The sequence below is a fragment of the Takifugu rubripes genome, chromosome 6 (genome assembly GCF_901000725.2).
Source record: "Takifugu rubripes chromosome 6, fTakRub1.2, whole genome shotgun sequence".
NCBI classification, from domain to species: Eukaryota; Metazoa; Chordata; class Actinopteri; order Tetraodontiformes; family Tetraodontidae; genus Takifugu; species Takifugu rubripes.
Window position 1 is genome coordinate 5564724 of NC_042290.1, and position 18604 is coordinate 5583327.

General features: G+C 44.4%; 1 protein-coding gene across 4 annotated transcripts; it reads right to left on the reverse strand.

Annotated features, from left to right (window-relative positions):
• Positions 1–1258: 1258 nt before the first annotated feature.
• Positions 1259–16396, reverse strand: ccbe1 (collagen and calcium binding EGF domains 1). Of its 4 annotated transcripts, none has more exons than XM_011604582.2 (12): positions 16337–16396; positions 15983–16135; positions 15819–15899; positions 6956–7008; positions 6688–6822; positions 6170–6307; positions 5458–5564; positions 4710–4818; positions 4503–4633; positions 3860–3895; positions 1952–1987; positions 1259–1717 (listed from the first exon to the last, which is right to left on the reverse strand). In XM_011604582.2, exons 1-12 carry the CDS (start codon positions 16387–16389, stop codon positions 1451–1453), a joined length of 1299 nt encoding a protein of 432 aa, XP_011602884.2. In that variant the 5' UTR covers positions 16390–16396; the 3' UTR covers positions 1259–1450. The 4 variants fall into 4 exon arrangements, with proteins under 4 accessions (XP_011602884.2, XP_029693664.1, XP_011602883.1 ...); XM_029837804.1 differs by having other exon boundaries at positions 5458–5567; XM_011604581.2 differs by lacking the exon at positions 16337–16396 and having other exon boundaries at positions 5458–5567; positions 15983–16304.
• Between the last annotated feature and the right edge of the window lie 2208 nt (positions 16397–18604).

Genomic DNA, 18604 nt, shown 5'->3' on the forward strand with positions numbered 1-18604 from the left:
ATGCATTAATTAATGAACTGGGTAACACTAATTTTCTCTGTACTGTGTTTGTTTCCCCCCATCATTTTCCAGGCAGCCTCTACTAATAAAATTACCTCGTTAAGGCCTTCAGTGCAACACAGTAACTCAGTCATTCAGTTGCAATTAAACATTTTCTTTTGGTGAGAGCTGTCTGTGTGATGGGTCCCATTCGCTATTGCATCTTTTTGTGGGTATAGTTCTAAATAATGAGAGGGACAGGCAGTGAGATATAATTAGGAACAAGGGGCCACTTCAACAAATATTTGAAATCTTTTAAGACTTGCCCTTGTTTGACTGTGATTAATTACTTCCAGAATGGAGTTTTTCAAAAAACAAAACCCTTTGCCATGATTTTGTTCTGTAAAATATGTTTTCTAAAATGTATAAAAAAAAGTTATAAAGATGCACAATGATGTAGCATACACGATGTTTTGAATAGTTTTTTCTTTTTTCATCCCAAAATAAATTCACAAAGATACAATAAACTAAAGGTTGTCTCATAATACAACAACAGAGCAAAGTGCAGGAAATACGTTCTAGGTTATTGTCATCACTGGTGCGTATTATTCATGTTGCCAAACATCCTTGAAAAGGGTTGTGTTGTTGCATAATAACATCTAATTTAAGTAATTGGGTCTGAAAATAAACAAGAAAACACAAATTAGACCGCAGTGGATGATCACGCCCACAAATCTTTATTCATAACAGAGTTTAGATTATCGTCACATGCTTCTGTGCAAATTAGACTACAGAGTTTAGTGAGTTCGCTGCACACTGCGCTGCTGTGCGTCATTCATGGCCCGTCATGACACACCACGTCATTGCTGGCGAGTGTCTCCCCCTAGTGGATCACCACTGTTACTGACCTACCGCGATTCACGTTTCGGAGTGCGATTCAAATATAGTTCCTGATTTAGTTTGTTAAATTGCCGAATAAGCATGGTGTTGTGTAGGTTTAATTTTCTTTCTGAAAAAATATTTTATTCGTACATATATCGATCAGACTTAAAGTTTTTATTTTCCAATGTATGACTTATTGCGATGCTCTGGTTGATGTGTCCCTCTAGCGGACAAATCGGATATTGCCCACTGCTGGAAAAAATCTTTTCATAAAAATCTTTTCCACGTTTATACGTGTAAATTTCTGAATAAGTCTGAGCTTGTTTGGTTGCGAAAAAGCAACTAATCTTTCTCTTGTGTGGTGTGAAGAAGCCACATTTATTTTATAATATAAAGATAAAACAAAAAAAAAAAACACATGCATTTGCACAGATTAATACAGTAATTTGGTGTAAAAATTCTTGTATCATACAAAAATAAAAATCTGTTAAAAACATTACAGTATTTTATGCTCAAAAGCCTGTTAAATATAGAAGGAAAACTCTGCAATATATACACCTGACATTAGTCTCTTTTTACATTAACAGTTTTAACTAAAGCCTTTTCTCTCCCGTTCTGGTTTCCTCTTCCGGGTTCTTTTAAATCCTCCACCGCCTGTTTGACGTACTTCCTTGTAGTCTTCTCCTGAGCCTGTGTCCAGATTTTCCTGGTTGTCCACCCAGCCATCAGGAGCAGCAGGAAAGTCCTCTCCTTGAGAATGCACCGGTCGGCCGTACACTTTGTTTTGCAGTTCGGTGATGTCATTCCGGATCTCTGCCATCAGCAGGAGCAGAAAATCAAAGGAGCCAGGAGGTCCCTGGAGTTTTGAGTACAAAAAAGTCTTATGTTCATATTTCACATATACATATGTAACTATTCTATATTAATCAAAACAAGCTCAATTATGCAAGTTTAACATGATAGACGGACTTTACAGAAAAGAGGGAATGCTTTCTAATTTAGCTTGTTTACTTGTTTAATTAACTGCACTGGATTGTACCAACAGACCATAATGGTGTGGCATCAATATACGGTTAATCATGAGTCTTACAGGCAGTCCTGCTGGTCCGGGAGCTCCTCTATCACCCTGTGGAAACAAGGCAAATATTTACCTTACATTTGGGCCAGTGTGGGAAAAAGCAAGGGAATTTATGTTCTTCCAGTTGGAATAATAGAGCTTTGATGAAAGGAAGAGTGAAGGCACGATCATACGTTAACATGCGGTTAAATGTGATTAGCCACAGGCTTATTTCTTAAGAAATAGAATGTTTATCGAGCACTCGCATCTGGACAAGGTAGCCGAGTCCTCATTTCCCATTACATCCCACTTGTATGCGAAGCTTAACTCGACAAATCCCGGCTCTACGGTGGCTTAATGTAGTAACTGAAGTCCTTTTCACATCTCCACACAAGCAGATGTCTAAACTTTGTGTCTGCGTCCTGTAATAAATCAAGAGTGCTGTTTATAACACCCAACATGTTGATGCAGCGAGGCATCCTGGCAGCGAGCCGATTAACGGTAGCACGCCTGCGCGCTCTGACCTGACTACTGTGGTTGCCAGGCGCAGGGTCACGCCGGTGCTGGGAGTGTTTTGGCAGATGGTTCGCATTTATTACTGGGAGACGCAGATTACCATCACCCTCACATCTATCCACACAAACATCCCAGCAACACTGAGACTACCAACCTGCTACATCAGTAAAGCACCTAAACTGTTCCATGCGCGATGGAAGAAAGAGGATTCATTTATTTATTTATTTATCCCCATGGGGCAATTAACTGCTTAGCGCCCCCGACCGCAGGGGCAGCGACCCGGATGGAAAACCAGATGGAAACGGCTACATCATTCAGCACCCAGAATGAGTTCCTCTTCAGTGTCCACTCTGGCCTTGGTCTACAAAAATACAGACAAGTTAAGTTTTTCTCAATTTGCCAAATTTATATTTAATAATTTATTGGTTCAATTTTGCCTCAGAAGCTGCCACGAACTAGCTACCAAATAACCTCCAGCTGCTGTAGTTAAAGATCCTGCTGGATCAAATATAACAACGGAAATGTTCCCAATTAGAGCCACCACATCAATATACTGCTATTCAAAAAGTGTACTATTAATTTCCTCAGTATGTTATAGTCACACTGACAAACCTTTAGTTTTTAGGGGAATATAATTGGAGGCTACCATTCCCAAAGTTTCCCAAGGAAGCAAAGCACAGAGGAAAAAAACATTCCACTTTGTTTTGAGATGTGGTTTCTACCACCTGCCAGCAAATTCAAAGGCAATGTTAACAAAACCCGCGTGATGTTCCAGAGAGCCTTAAAAGCCTGCCGGTATTAAGAGTTTTCACCTTGACAGTGAGGAAAACACAAATGGTGTTGACTGCAGGGCAACCTGCTGCGAGCATCTGCAGAACACCAAAGAGCAAAGATGCCAAATGCTGGTATTTATCTCTAAGTTCTGTCTTTCTCTGTGCACAGAGGTCGGCTGCAGCTCAGTCAACGAGACAAGACCTTGACTAAGCTTCATATATGGACAAATGCTGCAAAAACCTCTTGAAAACATGAAAGAGAAATCTACCCGCACAGTTTTTATGGTTCTTTGGTAATTATGGCGGATGGAACAACATCACCCAGGATTGAAGACGATCCCACCAATCGTTCTCCTCCGACCTGCATCGACTTGCAAGGTTTAATCAACCCGAAAGTCCTGAAGAACCACTTTAAACTCCATTACTTGTTGAGAAATATGTTTGTTGGTACATCTGAGCTTTCTGCACCAACTGGGCCACCTTTGATTAAAACCAGCCCGGCTGACTCCTCTGCCTGAGGAGCTATATGTGGGAGGCCTGGGCTACGCCGACAAACGGGGACATTTCTAATGGATGAATCATGTAACAAAGGTGTGTGACGGAAAGAAATCTGCCCATTCAGATCATTCGGTAAGATTGCACGTGATGTCACCTTTAATCCAGTTGTTCCTGGTGCTCCTGGAGGTCCCTGTCAAATAAGAAAAAGGAAAAAGATTTCTGATGTGCACGATGATTTTCGCTGCAAATGAACGAATCCTAAACTCTGAAGTCCAACCTGTCATCCTAATCATGTTTGATCTTCCATAAGTCCAATCGCTTTTATCCGTTTTCTGGGATAATCATCGCTGAAGCTCTAGACATTATATAACAAACGGCCCCAGTGCTCAGTCTGGTGCCAACGCCGCGAGCCACAGACCAAACCACATTCATCACGCCTGAACGCCCGACGTGCTATCAAACACCTGTCAGCAGCGAGCCGAGGGAGACGGATCGGCCATTTCTCCCAGACCGCAGCAGCAGGATTATGGCTCTGTAGCGAGGACGCGATACGCTGCCTTCATGTCCAAACTCTGCTCTCCCAGCCCTCTTGGCTTAGCTTTAGTCAGCCTGTGCTGATTGCAACTGCTGCAGTCTCATTAATCTAAGAGGAGACCGAATAATTAATGATGTTAGGAGGGGCAGGCCTACATCTGCAAGGCTGCAGCCCTTAGAAACCGACCTGCAGCTCAACATTTGAGAGTTTTCTGTTGCCAAACTAAGAGAAGAGTAACTGAGATTAAGAGAAATTGACTGACCACAGGTCCTCTGGGGCCTCGTTTCATGTGGAACAGGTCTGGTGTGGGTCCATTAGGTCCCATCAAGCCCCTGGGACCAGCGGGCCCTGGGGGGCCTTTCAATCCCGGAGGGCCTTCCGGTCCTGGACCTCCTAGCACGATCGAGAGACATATGAGTCGCCTAAAGACGAGCATTCGGTATGTGCGCACTTTATCAACACGGGGTACCTGGAGGACCTGGGAGACCTGGAGGTCCTGGAGAAAACATGGGCGATGTCAGGAGCTTCTCTCGGGACATCTGCTCGTGGACACCGGCACTGTTCGACAGCACGGTCATCTTGAATCAGGACGCAGGAAATAGTGACTGAGGTCAAAGAGAAATCTCTAAACACCTGAAGTCCTGATCCATCGAATCAACAACATATGATCCTTCAGGTGTTACTCTAAAATCAGGGGAAGGAAACTGAAGAACGGGATGGACTTCCAGAAAACATATTCCTGCCCCGAGGGCCAAGTGTCGTCCTTGGAGAAAGTTGTCTGATCTTTTCGGAACCTCGCCTGATTTTGACAGTCCTGCTGGGATATGCAGCGCTGCAGGGGCCCACAGGTCCAAACCCATGTGCACACGCATCCAAAAAACATATGCCCACATACGTGCGCACGCATCCGTGTACACCTCGGGGAGGTTCAGAGTTCAGCTGCTGATCAGTGAGCATTATGCATGAGCACAGCTGTGACCCTCGGCGCCAGAGTCTGACCCCAATACCTGACCCGCCCACACGTGCAACTCAATAGCGTCGCTATTATCGTGCACATCCAGCATTTTTATTAGACCTTCATTATGTAATAAACATAAAGCTGCAGGGGCACCCAGGCAACACAGCTGGACGCCATAAATAATGTGCATTAGGGATGAGTTCAAACTTGATAGGACGACCATACTGGACACGAAGCCCTTTCTTTTTTGAACGCTTACCTGTTGTTTCAGCTGCAGCACCGACATCTTGATCTGCAGGAACTCATCACACGTGGCCGAGCAAGTACCAGCATTCATCACATTGTCAGACTTCTCAAAGAGATGCACTGCTGGGGAGCGGAAACGATGCTGTCTTTAACATGTGTTCAGGGGGAAAATAATTGAACTGTTTTCAATGATGTGGAAGACCCGGACTGATTTTTAGGTCTATTTGTTGCACAATTTTGGGCTGTAAGTTTCCAATCTTTCTGATATTTAGTGGCATCATGATGGGCGAAGTGGAGCCAAGATCTGCAGTTAATACTCAGAGTTCACTCCGGTCTCCACTTTACTGGCACTAGTGTCCCCACTGTTACAAATTAGCAGGAAGTATCCCAGAACGAGCGCGTACCGCGGAGTTTCCACTCTCCAGTCATTTCTGCAAATGTGGTAATGGAAGATAAACTCATGGGAGGAAGTAGCAAATCTACACCCCCCCCCCCCCAGATTCCCCTCTCCCCGACTGCAATGACTGAATATGGGGCAAAAACTGACTCTGTCGTAGTCGGAACCATCTGTGACGTTTTCTCTAATGCAGCCAGAAAATCAGAGCAGAACAGGAACTCGCAAGAAGCTGGAGAGTGTAACGGCTCCCAGATGTCTGCAGGACTGAAAACTCCATCTGTCTTCTTGGGATAAAAGGGAAAACGTGATGAAAAAAGGCTCGTCTCACCTCTCTCTCCTTTAGTGCACGTTTGCCCGTCTTCTTCCAGGAAATAGCCCTTTTCACACTCACACCTATAACTCCCCACAGAATTAACGCAGAGCTGTGAGCATGCCGACATGTTCCTGTCTGCACATTCATCGATATCTATATGTTGCAGCAACATGCAGGGACACAGAAGGAGAAGACAAAATGATCCGGAATGTAGGATTTTGACACCTTTAAAGAAAGTATCGAAACCAGAATCCAGCATAAACACACGAGAATATGATATAGCTGTATGTACACACAACACTGTAAAAAAGAAAAAAGAAAAAAGGTAAGTGGGAAAAAGACACCAAACTTAATCTACAAATATGGTACTAAGTCAGGAAAACCAATATTTGGCTGGTATGAATGGGTTGACAATATTTTACTGTGGAAAATTTGCTGCAACATACTTCAGCAACTATTTTCCTAAAATACACAGAAAATAAGGGGGTGTACGTACACAGGAGGCTTTAAAAAACAAAGAATGCAAGACTCACCCAAACAGTAGGGCGTCTGCCGGCTTCTGTGGCGCTCGCGGTCGTAGCGGTAACCGGGGTAACAGGTGCACACCACCCGACCAAAATGGTCGGTACACTGCTGCTCGCAGGGGGCGTCGGTGCACACATCATAATCTGGAGAAAGAGCGGCTGTGTCAGACACGTGAGCACAAAAACAGGCGACGGGCCTGAGCGATGATGGAAGAAGCGAGGGTAGAATAATAAACATCAATAAACAGTTAATGTACATCCAAATATCCCCCCCTACCTTCAGGAACACACTGGCCCAGCACAAACTTGAAGCCCTTGCAACATTTCTTTCTGCAAATAAATCAGACAGAAGATCTTGTGACACTTCCAGTTGCATAAAAACCCTGACATTCCCTCATCTTTGGAAGAAAACAGACCAAATTACAGTCAGTGAGACAGGAAACATTGAATGTAACCTGTAATGTAACCTGTAAACCACCCCAGGTCTTTGCAGGGCAGTCCTGTGGCATGCTGGGTAATAGAATACTTGACAGATGGAGAGATCTTCAGGGTGTGTGTGGAAATAACAATGCAGCCCGGCTGATGTGCAGCTTTTCATGTGGTTTATTCAGGCAATTTTATGTGATTGTATTCATTTCTGGCTGTGCAGCACCGTAAAACGCCGCGATTTCTCCCTGAAATAGTTACTTAAAGCCCTGAAACAGAGACAAGCTAATCAGGTGGCTAAAGCTAACAATCCCTCTTTGAGCTGTAACGTTCATTTATGAATCCCGTTACGTTTCCGTCATAAAGGTCATGTAGCTATTCAAACAGTCACGTCATCAAATCGAGCCAAACCAGAGAACTGATCGCTCAGAACAGCGTAGGCCTCCGAAAATAACATGCACTTGCCCTCCATCTGTGCGTGCGCGGCCATTCTGGCCTTAAAATGATGTTTGGTCAGATGGAATTTTGGCACTCTTCAATTTCTGAAGCATGAAAAAAAATCAGCGAAAAAGACGCTGCGGTATAAGTCGTCTCCATATCTCACAGCAGCTCATGTGGTGGCGTGCGAGCGGGAGAGGACTGGTGGGAGAGTTGATCTGAGGATGGTTTCCTGTGTGGCCCAATATTTCATGTCATAACAACATCCCAACAGGGAGAGAAGGCACCAAATAACCAGCTAAGCAAAATAACCATAGTTGGTCCAACATTCGTGAGAAAACAAACTTCCGTGTGTGTCTGCAGGAGTGCATGAAAGAGGGGACAACGTCCCGCAGAAACTGGATCCATGCTTGTGCTGACGTTTCCCTTACTGAGTCCCTCAGATAAATGCTCATGAGCCTTATTATGCTGCACCTTTTATTGCTTCCTGACACAACACTGAATTATCACATTTAATTTGGTCATGTTGGTGACTGGGCAGCTTAGGGCACTTTAATAGCCTGATTATGGAATGATCTGTGGTATTCCTGCGGAAAATTGCAGATGATGCTTTTATTCTGAAGTGAAAAATGTTCAAACATACACTCCAAACACAACGTAACAGTCTCTGATGTGAAGGTCTGATCCAGCACGGGTGGTTGTTTAAGTCTGACTACAGGCCTACGTCTTCTGCTCGCAGCTCTGAGTATTCACAAATGCTAAATCAAAACAAGAAAACATGTGTTTTCACTGCACGGTTTAAATTACAAGGCCATCCAAATATGCGCTCCAGTTCTCACATTGCATTCTTGCAGCTACGAAGTTTAAAGGGAAACCACTTGGAATTCCCACTGTGATGACGCGGCGGTGACACTGGTCATCCTGTGGCCCTTTTCCAGGGTTGAGAGATGCAGCAAACGTGAATTTAAACATAAAATAATTATTTAAACCATTTGAACTGAAGCTCTCGTACTTAGAGGGTGTAGGCAACTCATCATAGAGCATAGTCTTAGCCTAAAAAGACGGAACAAACGATGCATTTGTTCAGTAAAAATGCTCTGTGCTTTGTTGACTGCTTAATGTCTCCTGACAATGTTAGTGTCAGGTATGTAAAGAGCTCCGAGAGCGAGACCTCGCTGGGAAATGACCCAGAAACCTCTCAGACGCTTCATGACGCCGTAGAAAACTGGTGCCAAACTTGGCACTTGGAGACGTGCTAACAGGAAACACGCGGGCTCATGGATATGCATGAGCGGGGACAGAAAGTGGGATTCAAATTCAATCACTCGTCCAGGGGTGCGAGGATCATGCGTGCGTGGCAGACGTCTATGGCGGGATTGGATCCAAAACCCACGAGGTCCCGCTGCACTTGTTCAGAATGAGAGGACATCATGGATTGTTTTCCACCTGTGCCCCCCCCCCCCCCCCCCCCCCCCCCCCATCACCCACTAAAAGGTTATTTAATTTTGGCAGTGATCCATATCGTTTTACTGGGGCACCCCTGAAATGGAGACATAGATCAGTCTGACCTCAGTTAACCGGGGAGGGACCCTCAGAGCTCTAATTACCTTGTAAACCCCCACAGTGAACCAGCTGGGTCGGACGCTAACGGCACCACCCGCTGGGCGGACTGGACCGGGCTCCCAGCACGTCTGGCGGTCTTCATCTCTCTCAGAGATTCTTAACTGCTCCGTCAACCTAAGTCCAATTTTCCCCATTAAAACTTTGCCGTCAACATGGGCGGGTAAACAAAAGCACAACAGTCGATGGCGGTTGCACAAAACCATCTGCTGGTCAAATGTTCCACACGTCTCCCGTCTCCTCCAACTCGTCCAGATGTAGCTAACACACCATCTTCTCTTTTTGGCTGCCAGTTTCAAACACATAATGTCTGAACAATTTCGGACTACTTAGTAATTCACGATGCAGCTCTTCGTCTGGGGGTGTAATCTCCAGACTTCTGTGCTGTCGGGGGGTGGAGGGGCACGTGGCTCTACAGGCCTGGATTCTGATGCTCTTTTAGAGTCACTGAAGCTTGTCTGGAGCTATTTTTCAGTTTCAATCCTCTAGTTTGGCTTGTTTCTCTTATTGTGAGCGGTTATAAAACAGAAATGGAGCTGGAGCAGCAGGTTTTACGGCCAGCAGGATAAAATAATATATTAAACGTGACTGGCTTGTGACAATCCCACAAAGTTATTTTGAAGGGAAAGAAAACTGGTTAGAGCATCACATAACAACAGGGAGATTGTGTGTTTAAAATGCCTGGATACCTTTGTGTTTTCTACATCTCCAGACTGGAAAAAAAAAAAAAAAACCTTTTGGAAATGTATTCCTTTCTGCTAATAATACTTTACGCTGAGAGGAAGGAGTCAGACATGAGGGAATGTCACAGTCCATTATTTTCCTGATCTTGGCAAACCTGACGTGCGTTTCTTTAATACAGTTAACATTCCTCACTGAAATGTGTTGCAACTGCAACGTGACGTATTGATTCTATCACAAGTTCGACGCTAAACGTGGCCCGATGATCGCAGGCGAGGTGACAGATGTTGGTGAATTTTAAGGTCTTTTTTTGGAGGAAGAGCGCCGCAGATGACAGTTAGAAGGTTACACGCTCGGTGCACGCGGCCATAAAACTCAGCGTGGAGGCTGAAGGGACCATTCAGAGACCGTAGAGTCCAAAAACAACTCAGAACAACTCTTCAAGATAGGAGAGAGGGATGGAATAGTTGTTACTGGCACAAAACCTCTAGAACAAATATATAACTTAATAGATGATGATATCAAAACACACACACAGGCACAAGTTTCTGAAAAATGTGCAAAAATCAACCCTAGAGAGGCTGATTTTTTTTCTATTACAGGACAGAAAACAGACGGTACAAAGAAAAAAATCGAGAACTCTGCATTTCCTCCACTACAGTCCAAGGAGTTCTGAGCAGAAAAAATGCTCCCGAACACGGTACATTAACGGGACCTGTTGGTTTTTGATAGCATGAACCCGGCGCTCATGGCGTGACAGCCGCACAGAGCGCTCCGGAGAGGTCGCTGCCTGAAAATGAAAAATAACCATCCGTCACAGCTGCCTGTTATATAGGGCTCAATTAAACCTAAATTCTAGTTCTTGTTTTGATTCTCTTGCTGATAAGTGAAGTTCACTGGGACTTTCTTTCCACTGGCTGCACCAAGTTCAGCATTAGCCGCTGCTAATGCTGAGCAGTCCCATTAAGTTGGTTGGCAATTCAATAAAATTAAACAGCCAATTGAGGGATGATGTTAGTGAGCGTTTAAGAGGAATATGACGGTGAATTAACCCTTTCAAAATCAAATGAAAACAAAATTTAGATTCAACAAACTGAGAAAAGCAAAACTTTGACCCCCTCAGTCTCTTAAAAGAGAGCTCAACTCTCTAAAGGAAATAATAAGCTGCCGCCAGCCCTCTCATGTAGCTCTAACTTGAACCATCCTAACTGAGCCGAGCCACCATATTATTCCCATTTAAACGCTGCTGTTGCTCTAAGTGTCCTTCCACTTCAGGGGGCTATTAAAGAGAAACTTGGAAAGACCACTAGAAATGTTATCTTTAACAGATTTAACAGTGCGAAGGAAAAAATCCTCCAAAATAAACATTAAAAAGGAACCAAACAAATCAAGCATTTTAAAAAAGGTCTCTGGAGGAGTGAAGTGTCTGCTCACAATATTGGATAACAGAGGACAAATCAAGTATCCCGCATGATTTCAAATAAAAAGAAAATCACGAATGAGACTCGAAACCGAGTCTTTAGGCTGAGACACGAGAGAGAGAGAGAAATCAATGCAGTTAAATTACTCAGGGATTAGGAAGCATATCAGCAAACCCACCAGGGAGCAATAAAGGGTCACATCAACAGGAGGGAATGGCAGCAAATAACATAATGACAAAAACATGAAGGCTGCACTGAAATAATGCAGCATCTGCAGGATTATTCCTCCTGCATATACAACTGTAGACATCTGAGGAGCTTCAGTCAGGAAGTTAGAAACTAAACTAACATGTCAGTAAGATAAATGTCTATTTCATACGAGAAATGTTCAGTAGAAAAATGACCACAGGACACAACGTTCATGCAAACTGTGGACGGAAAGAACTGAGCTGGAATGGAACCAAGAACCATTCGGCTGTAAGGCGCCTGTGCAGACCAGCCACGCACCAGAGATGAACTTTGACCTCCACGCGCTCTTCTGATAAGCACTTTGTTGGACGTGCAGCAAATGGCTCCGACCCTTCTGTCCTTGCTCTTGGTCATTTGTTTGTCTTATGACAATTCCTCAAGTGCAACGAACCAGGAGACAAGAGAGGAGTTATAGATGAGGAGCGCTGCTTCACGCTAACATCCTCCCCTCGCGGAGCTGTAATGACCTACGCGGAGCTTCTAATGGTACTCTTCTACTGATAAAAACAAACGCCTGCTTTGACAATGATGCAATTTAACGGCGATCGACGGCTCAGAATCTAATTGCACACGCCTGTTTCACAGGCACACGTCTCGGGACATCGATCAGTGCACTTTTCACACCGATCTCCGGCTTAATCTGACAGCTGGCCTCCGTGTTGCCTTTAGATCCCTTTAATGGTCGACTGCGTGGGAGGCGTCAGCAGAGCAACATCAAATGTTCATGTAAGCCCCTTGAACCCACGTCACCCTCTCTGTAACAGAGCTCTCACTCCCGACAGGATACATATCCTCTTTCTAAATAGTGATTGAACACAGATGTTGTGCTTTTCAATGGGCCACGGTGCATCATTTCAGGGTGAATTATGGGATATCAGCCCTGGGTCTTAGCTCAACACTGAAAGAGCATCCTGCTGCATTAATTGTCAGTTGCCAACTCTCCTGTTATTATTGAAACGTCAGGAAACCGTTGCAAGAGCCTTAAATCATGCTCAGAAGTGTTATCCGTCTCTGCATCTGAGGTTAATTCCAGTAAACAGTTCACGCTGGGGACTGTTGAGAAAGCATTTGGACCTGTTCCATGCTCCTTTCTCAGTCACCTCGGTACACAAAATCTGTTTTTTCCCCTGTGTTTTGTCTGTTAGAAAGATTTCCTAAAAGCGCTTCAGTGCACGTCTCTGGGATATTTAGACATGGGATACGCAGCCTGGAATAAGACGTTGTTGTCTGTCCAGCAGCTACAGACCGAGCTGGGTTTGCAAGGTGAGAGAAATTACAAACTGAGCTCGCGTTGACCTCCTTCAATGGCAGCTGCTTCCTGTGAGCATCATATTCGTGTCAGAGAGCGGCAACACCACACTGAAAGCTATTTAAATGGGGAGTTCCAAATAAAGTACATAAATTCTTATTTGCTTGCGATCCAAATTCCTTGGGTGTGTGGTGAAATCTAAAGCGCTCCAGCCAAACTGAACAAACGGACACAGAAGCGGAAACCCTGCGCTCGCTCAAACTCTCTTTTCAAATGAAATAAGAACATTGTCTGATAAGTTTTAACCTGTTCTCCGGCATCTGGAGCCCCTGAATGAAACGCCTCGCGTAAGCGGCCTTTAGACAAAGTGGACATGACGTGGTGGCACCATTTATGGGACGTAAACAAGGCCGCCTGGATCAGCCGAGTGCATGAGAAGCATCAAGGCCAGGATGTCTCAGAGGGGGGATGGGGCAGGGCCGGCAGGGTGGGGGTGCTGGAGAAATGTTATTGTCAGACTAACTTCATAAAGCAGAATTTCCCCTAAATTTCAAAAGAAAGGGGGAAGGTGGGGGTTTGAGGGGGGAGGGGTGGGGTTTGTATCAAAAGGCTTTTGTAGCACAAGAATCATTCGGAGCAATAACAAGGCAACAATTACACACATCAATCATCTGCAACTGCCGCAGCTGCAGAAACTCGCCGCTCTGCTTCTTTTCCAGGCGAAGCGATGATGCAAAACAAATCCACGCAAACGGCCTTGGACGTCGCCTGTCGTCACCTCAAATAATCTCTTTACAGCAATAATAATCATTGTTGGCTAAGAGAGCTCTCACTCTCTTCCCCACCGACATCTGCTTGGCCAGAACATACAACTGCCTGCTCAAAAGGTTCATGAAATCTCAGAGATTTGCCTCCCCCCCAAAAAAAATATGTCTGGTTAAGATGTTGGCAAACTGCTGAGTTCAACTCGGAGACGTGAACCCAAAATAAAAGCTGTTGTGCTTGCCCATCTACAATTTTACCTTCCAACACATGGAAGCAGCCTACAACAGCAGAAGTGGACGGGTCTCGTTTCAGCGGTTTTACCATATTCTGCAACCGTGCGCTGTTTCGTTGCACACCTTGACCACAGCAGAATCACCACAAGCAGTCTGTTTCAATCAAATCGAATAAACTCAGAGAAAACTCATGACTAAACTTTAGGAATGTTGTGCAAACCCGAGTTAGCTAATGGTTAGCTGCTGATTGGTTGATTTGTTACTGGCCAGAGACAGGTGCCAGAGAAATGATTACATCCAGGACTTGTGGAGTCGGACGCCGCCCAAAATGTCAAGTCAAACAATCTGCAAAGCAAAAAGAGATGGAGCAGTTGATGCTTCTGTAGCTCTGAGCTTCCAGGCCCGGCCAGTACAGAGCGGGTGGAAGATGGTCGATGAAGATGAGAGCTGGACACAGCGTAACACAGCGTAATGGCGAAAACCTTGTGTTGTCCACCAGGAGACGTACGAGACAAAGAAAAGATTTCTGGACTGACCCGAAGAGGTCAGAACCAGAATCCATCAGGTTTAGGGTCGACTCTGTCGCTTCATCTGCTGACAGGTCTGTGTCTCCCCATAAAGTCTGATATTTCTGGCCTCGGCAAGTGTTGCAGTGTTGTGCCCTCACCTGCTGCCAAAGCCAAAAATAACATTTAAGGCAACGCGGGAGTTTTTCAACAGACCTGGCAGCCGAGTGAAAACTGGGTTAGGCAACTCCACGAGGTGCTGCCAAGATCTCACGTTGTTCTGGTGTAGCTATATGACCTTCACCTGGGTGAGGTCAGATCAACAAAGGGCGCCGCGACGACACGCATCATACAGGTTGGAGACAGTCGTCTTCTCAGGCGGAGCAGGTGAACTGACATGCACCCAGGAAAGACGCAGTCTGCTCTGGGCCCAGACAGATATCCCTCCTTAAATAAACACTGCGGGAAACAACTGCGGCCGCGGCCGATATGCATAAAATAACAGAATTATGTAAAGAATGTGTTAGAGACTTGAAGATCAAACAGGATGTTGCTAAGTGCTCTGACCGCGGCCAGCAGTTTGTCAAGCGATACGAGATGAAACCTCACGAAGTCCACACTTGGAAGAGCTCTCAGGGAGGGATATTAAACAATCTGGCATTTCTTTAGTGTGCAATAAGCTTTCCCAGAATGGAGCGTACAGAAAAGGATGAATCACATCACAATCACACGGAAGAGTTTACATCATTTACCGTAATATTCTTTGAAAATTCCGCTATCTCATCAAACTGAGTTACAACAGGCCTGAGATCAAATCTTTTCCTGGTTCTGGTTTTAATTTGACGTGTTTCTCTAGTATTTAAGACGGGACTTTTTGTTTAATAGATAAATGCAGCTTCCAGTTCATGGATTAAACTGGAGATTTGAACAGATTTGGGCTGCGACGCTCATCTTAAGTCTGTAGGTTTGGGGTTTTTTCATTACGTCTTCGAGGTGGCCTCTCCTAAAGAAGACAGATTAGGTTCTAACAACTTCATCCGCAGACTGTGATAGGAGAGGAAGCCCTGAGTGTGAGAGCTGTCATAATTAAAGCCAGTGTCGGAGCTGGAGCTGCTCTCTGAAACCCACACAAAATAATTATAAGGAGAGCCTGAGTTTTAACATTTATACCATGTTACACCTTCCTTTTTCCTTCAAAAACTGCACTGAAGTGAACCCAAAGCCAACTGTTTAGCAGCAGCAGTAAAATACACCCTTATTATTTCTTCAGGTACCAAACTTTGTTTGCAAAAGTTCACGCAATTAAGGACAATTTGGAGAGTGTGCTGATCAATTCATTTTCATTTTTACTGCATAAATTCTCATTCAACAGATAAAAGTTACAGCGAAGTTTAAATGCTCATTAAAAAAAACCCTTAAAACATTAACTTTTATCCAAGATTAGTCAGGCTTTTGGAATTTTAATATCACAGAATACCCTACCCTGCAGCACTAAACTAAAGCCCCCTCACCAACACTTGATGCCCCACATGTGACCACGGCAACGCTTCACCTGTAACAGGTCGCAGCCTCTCCGGTGGACTTCACACAGGGGTACTTGGTGGTGGACACGTTATTTTCAGAGCATTCTTCCCTGCCAAAGACAAAATGTTGAGTTACGGTCAACCCACTCGGAAGCGAGGAGCCCTCGCTGTCGCTTAAAGCTGCCTCAGTTACCCGTCGCTGGCATCCTCGTCTTGGAAGGACCACATCAACCCCCCCGTGAAGCACACGTAGGTGACCGCGAGCAGGAGGGGAAGGCAGCCGCGCTTCGAGACCATCTCACCTGGATGCTGTCGGTAGTCCACACTGGGGCAGATCACAACCTCACTGGGGCAAAAAATGCACAGTAAAGTGGTGCAACACCAGTCGGGACCCTCCCACTCCGCTCTGGCGTCCGAGTCGGAACACTAAACGTGTTTGGTCCAAATATGACTCGCTTTGATGAATGTTTATGTATGTACACGTTTAGGCGAGCAACTTTTGTGCAGTTACATTCAGGAAATGTTGATAGGAAAAGAAAACTAATACCTGTCCCATCTTTTTCCACCACCCGAGGCGCGCCGTGACGTCATATGCGTCATGACGCCTTTGCTGCCACCGCGTGGCCATTATGCGAAACAACACCTGCTGAAGAAGAAATGGTGATAAAAACTACTTTAATTCAAGCACTGACTTCACTTTGCTGACATATTTTCTGCCACTTCAAACCCACACTCAATCGTGTACCTTTCAGGTTTGCAGATTACTTGAAATTGTTAAAGAGCAGTCACAATCGTGAGTAAACCCATCTGTTGATTTAAAAAAAAAAATCAAACATTTCATAAAAAGGCAGATATAAAATCAGAACAGGTATGTATTACAACAAAATTGAGTAAAACTCTTAAATGCTCTCAAAGTTGAAAGTCATGACACAGATAGGGCACAATTCTTCAGTATGATCTTCCTTAACACTAATCCTTTGGAGCACAACCCAAATCTTTTGACACTTTTTACAAGCATGTTATATGTGGGTGGTGCAGACAGTTTTTCACAGACAAAGCAAAACTATGTTCATTAATTGCATTTATTGCCAAAGGTCCAGGACCTAATTTGCTTTAGTTCTTTGTTGTCTTGTATAATTATTGCAAAACTCTGAACCTGAGCAGGGGCTAAGTTGCACATTTCATGCTCCATTAACCCAAACTCATCTCACATTCTCACTCATTCATTGAGTTAAGTGTTCTCAGGAATCCAGTGGAAACCTTAATATGATGCCGGCACCGGTTCTGAATCACCTTTCCCTCTGCTTGACCTTAAGCAGTGGAGGACGGACGCTGTCCACTGGCACTTGCAAGAACCCACAAGTTCTTCAGTTTCTCAGGAATGAAGTGTGGCATTACAGAGCGTTGGATAGAAGAGCCATGGAGAAGCCTGTAAAGGATATCTCAGCGAAACTAGAGGACTGCGGTGTCGCTTACAGCCCCCGGTAGCTTTTCAATATCTGAGGTCACTCAACCGTGATTAAATTTTATTCAGAAATATAATATTAGGACAAATTCTTGCACAGGTAACACACCATTTCCCACTTCTTATTACATTCTTTAAACCCCTCAATTGCTCCAAAAGGCCTGCTCAAGCATGACAATTTCAGTCGGAAGGAAGGAAAGTACCCTCCTGGTTTTAATGTCTTCTTGTCTGCCTCATTAGCCACAGGATGCAGTACCGCTTCTAGCCACTTGATGGCCCTTTCAACCCAGAGATCCGCCCCCTTGCTTTCTCTCTCTTTCTCTCTTCCGTCATCATCAGTGCCCACAAAATGGATGACAGCTTTTGGAAATACCAGGGTGCGTCACGACTCCGAGGTGTACATGCTGTGGCATTTATGTTCCACCTGTTTTGATGCCTCAGCAGCCGGAGAGGCAGAGCAGAATCATGCCTACAACAGCACAAGCAGCCAATTAATGCTGCAGACTGGTACTGAATCAAGGCTAATAACCCCACTATAATCTGGCAACATCCTGCCTTAGAGATAAGAAATAATTATCTGGGCCTTTTTAATGCCACATCATTGATTTCCACAAAACAGGTTTTTGTTTTTTTTAACCTTTTACCTCTTTTAAACTAGGTTTATTTATTAATTGGTGTAAAGGTTATTTGCTATGTTGATTTGGCAAGTTTTAGTCTGGTTGTACATTACAAACTCCTAAATGGTGAAACAAAGAGCACAGCCTCCCGGTTTTACCTCCCACTGCTCATCATTAATAATCATACAAGAATAAGTTAAATGGACCACCTTCTTCACCATTAACCTTGAGAGTTAGGGACTAAATATCTTGTTTTCATTAGACAACAAGCATTTAGATTTAAATTAAAATCTAATGATTAGTAGTAAAGTAGAACAAAAATGATGCAAAAAACCAAAACCAAAACCTCAAAAAGAGAAAGAGGTTTTTCTTAACGCTGTGCGGGAGGACTGTGGCATTAAAGTGATTCAGGTTAATGACTTTGACATTAACCTTTTCATGCATAATGAATGTGTCTTTGGATCACGCAGTTCTTTTATTTCATTTAAATCTTTCCTCACTAGGGATGGCAGCAAGAATATCGCAAGGAACGTGCACCCCGCTGTCGATCTCCTCTCTGGTGCCTGTCTTTATTCCCCCAGTGCGGCACTGCAGTGCATCTCTGCACATGCTCAGACAGAACCACAGCAAGTTGAAGCTCGCTGGAAATATTAACAGCAACTGCATCACAGGCACCTACTCCAAAAGTCTCGCTCCAAACAACTGGGAAGCGACGCCTGCTTGGAATGTTAAC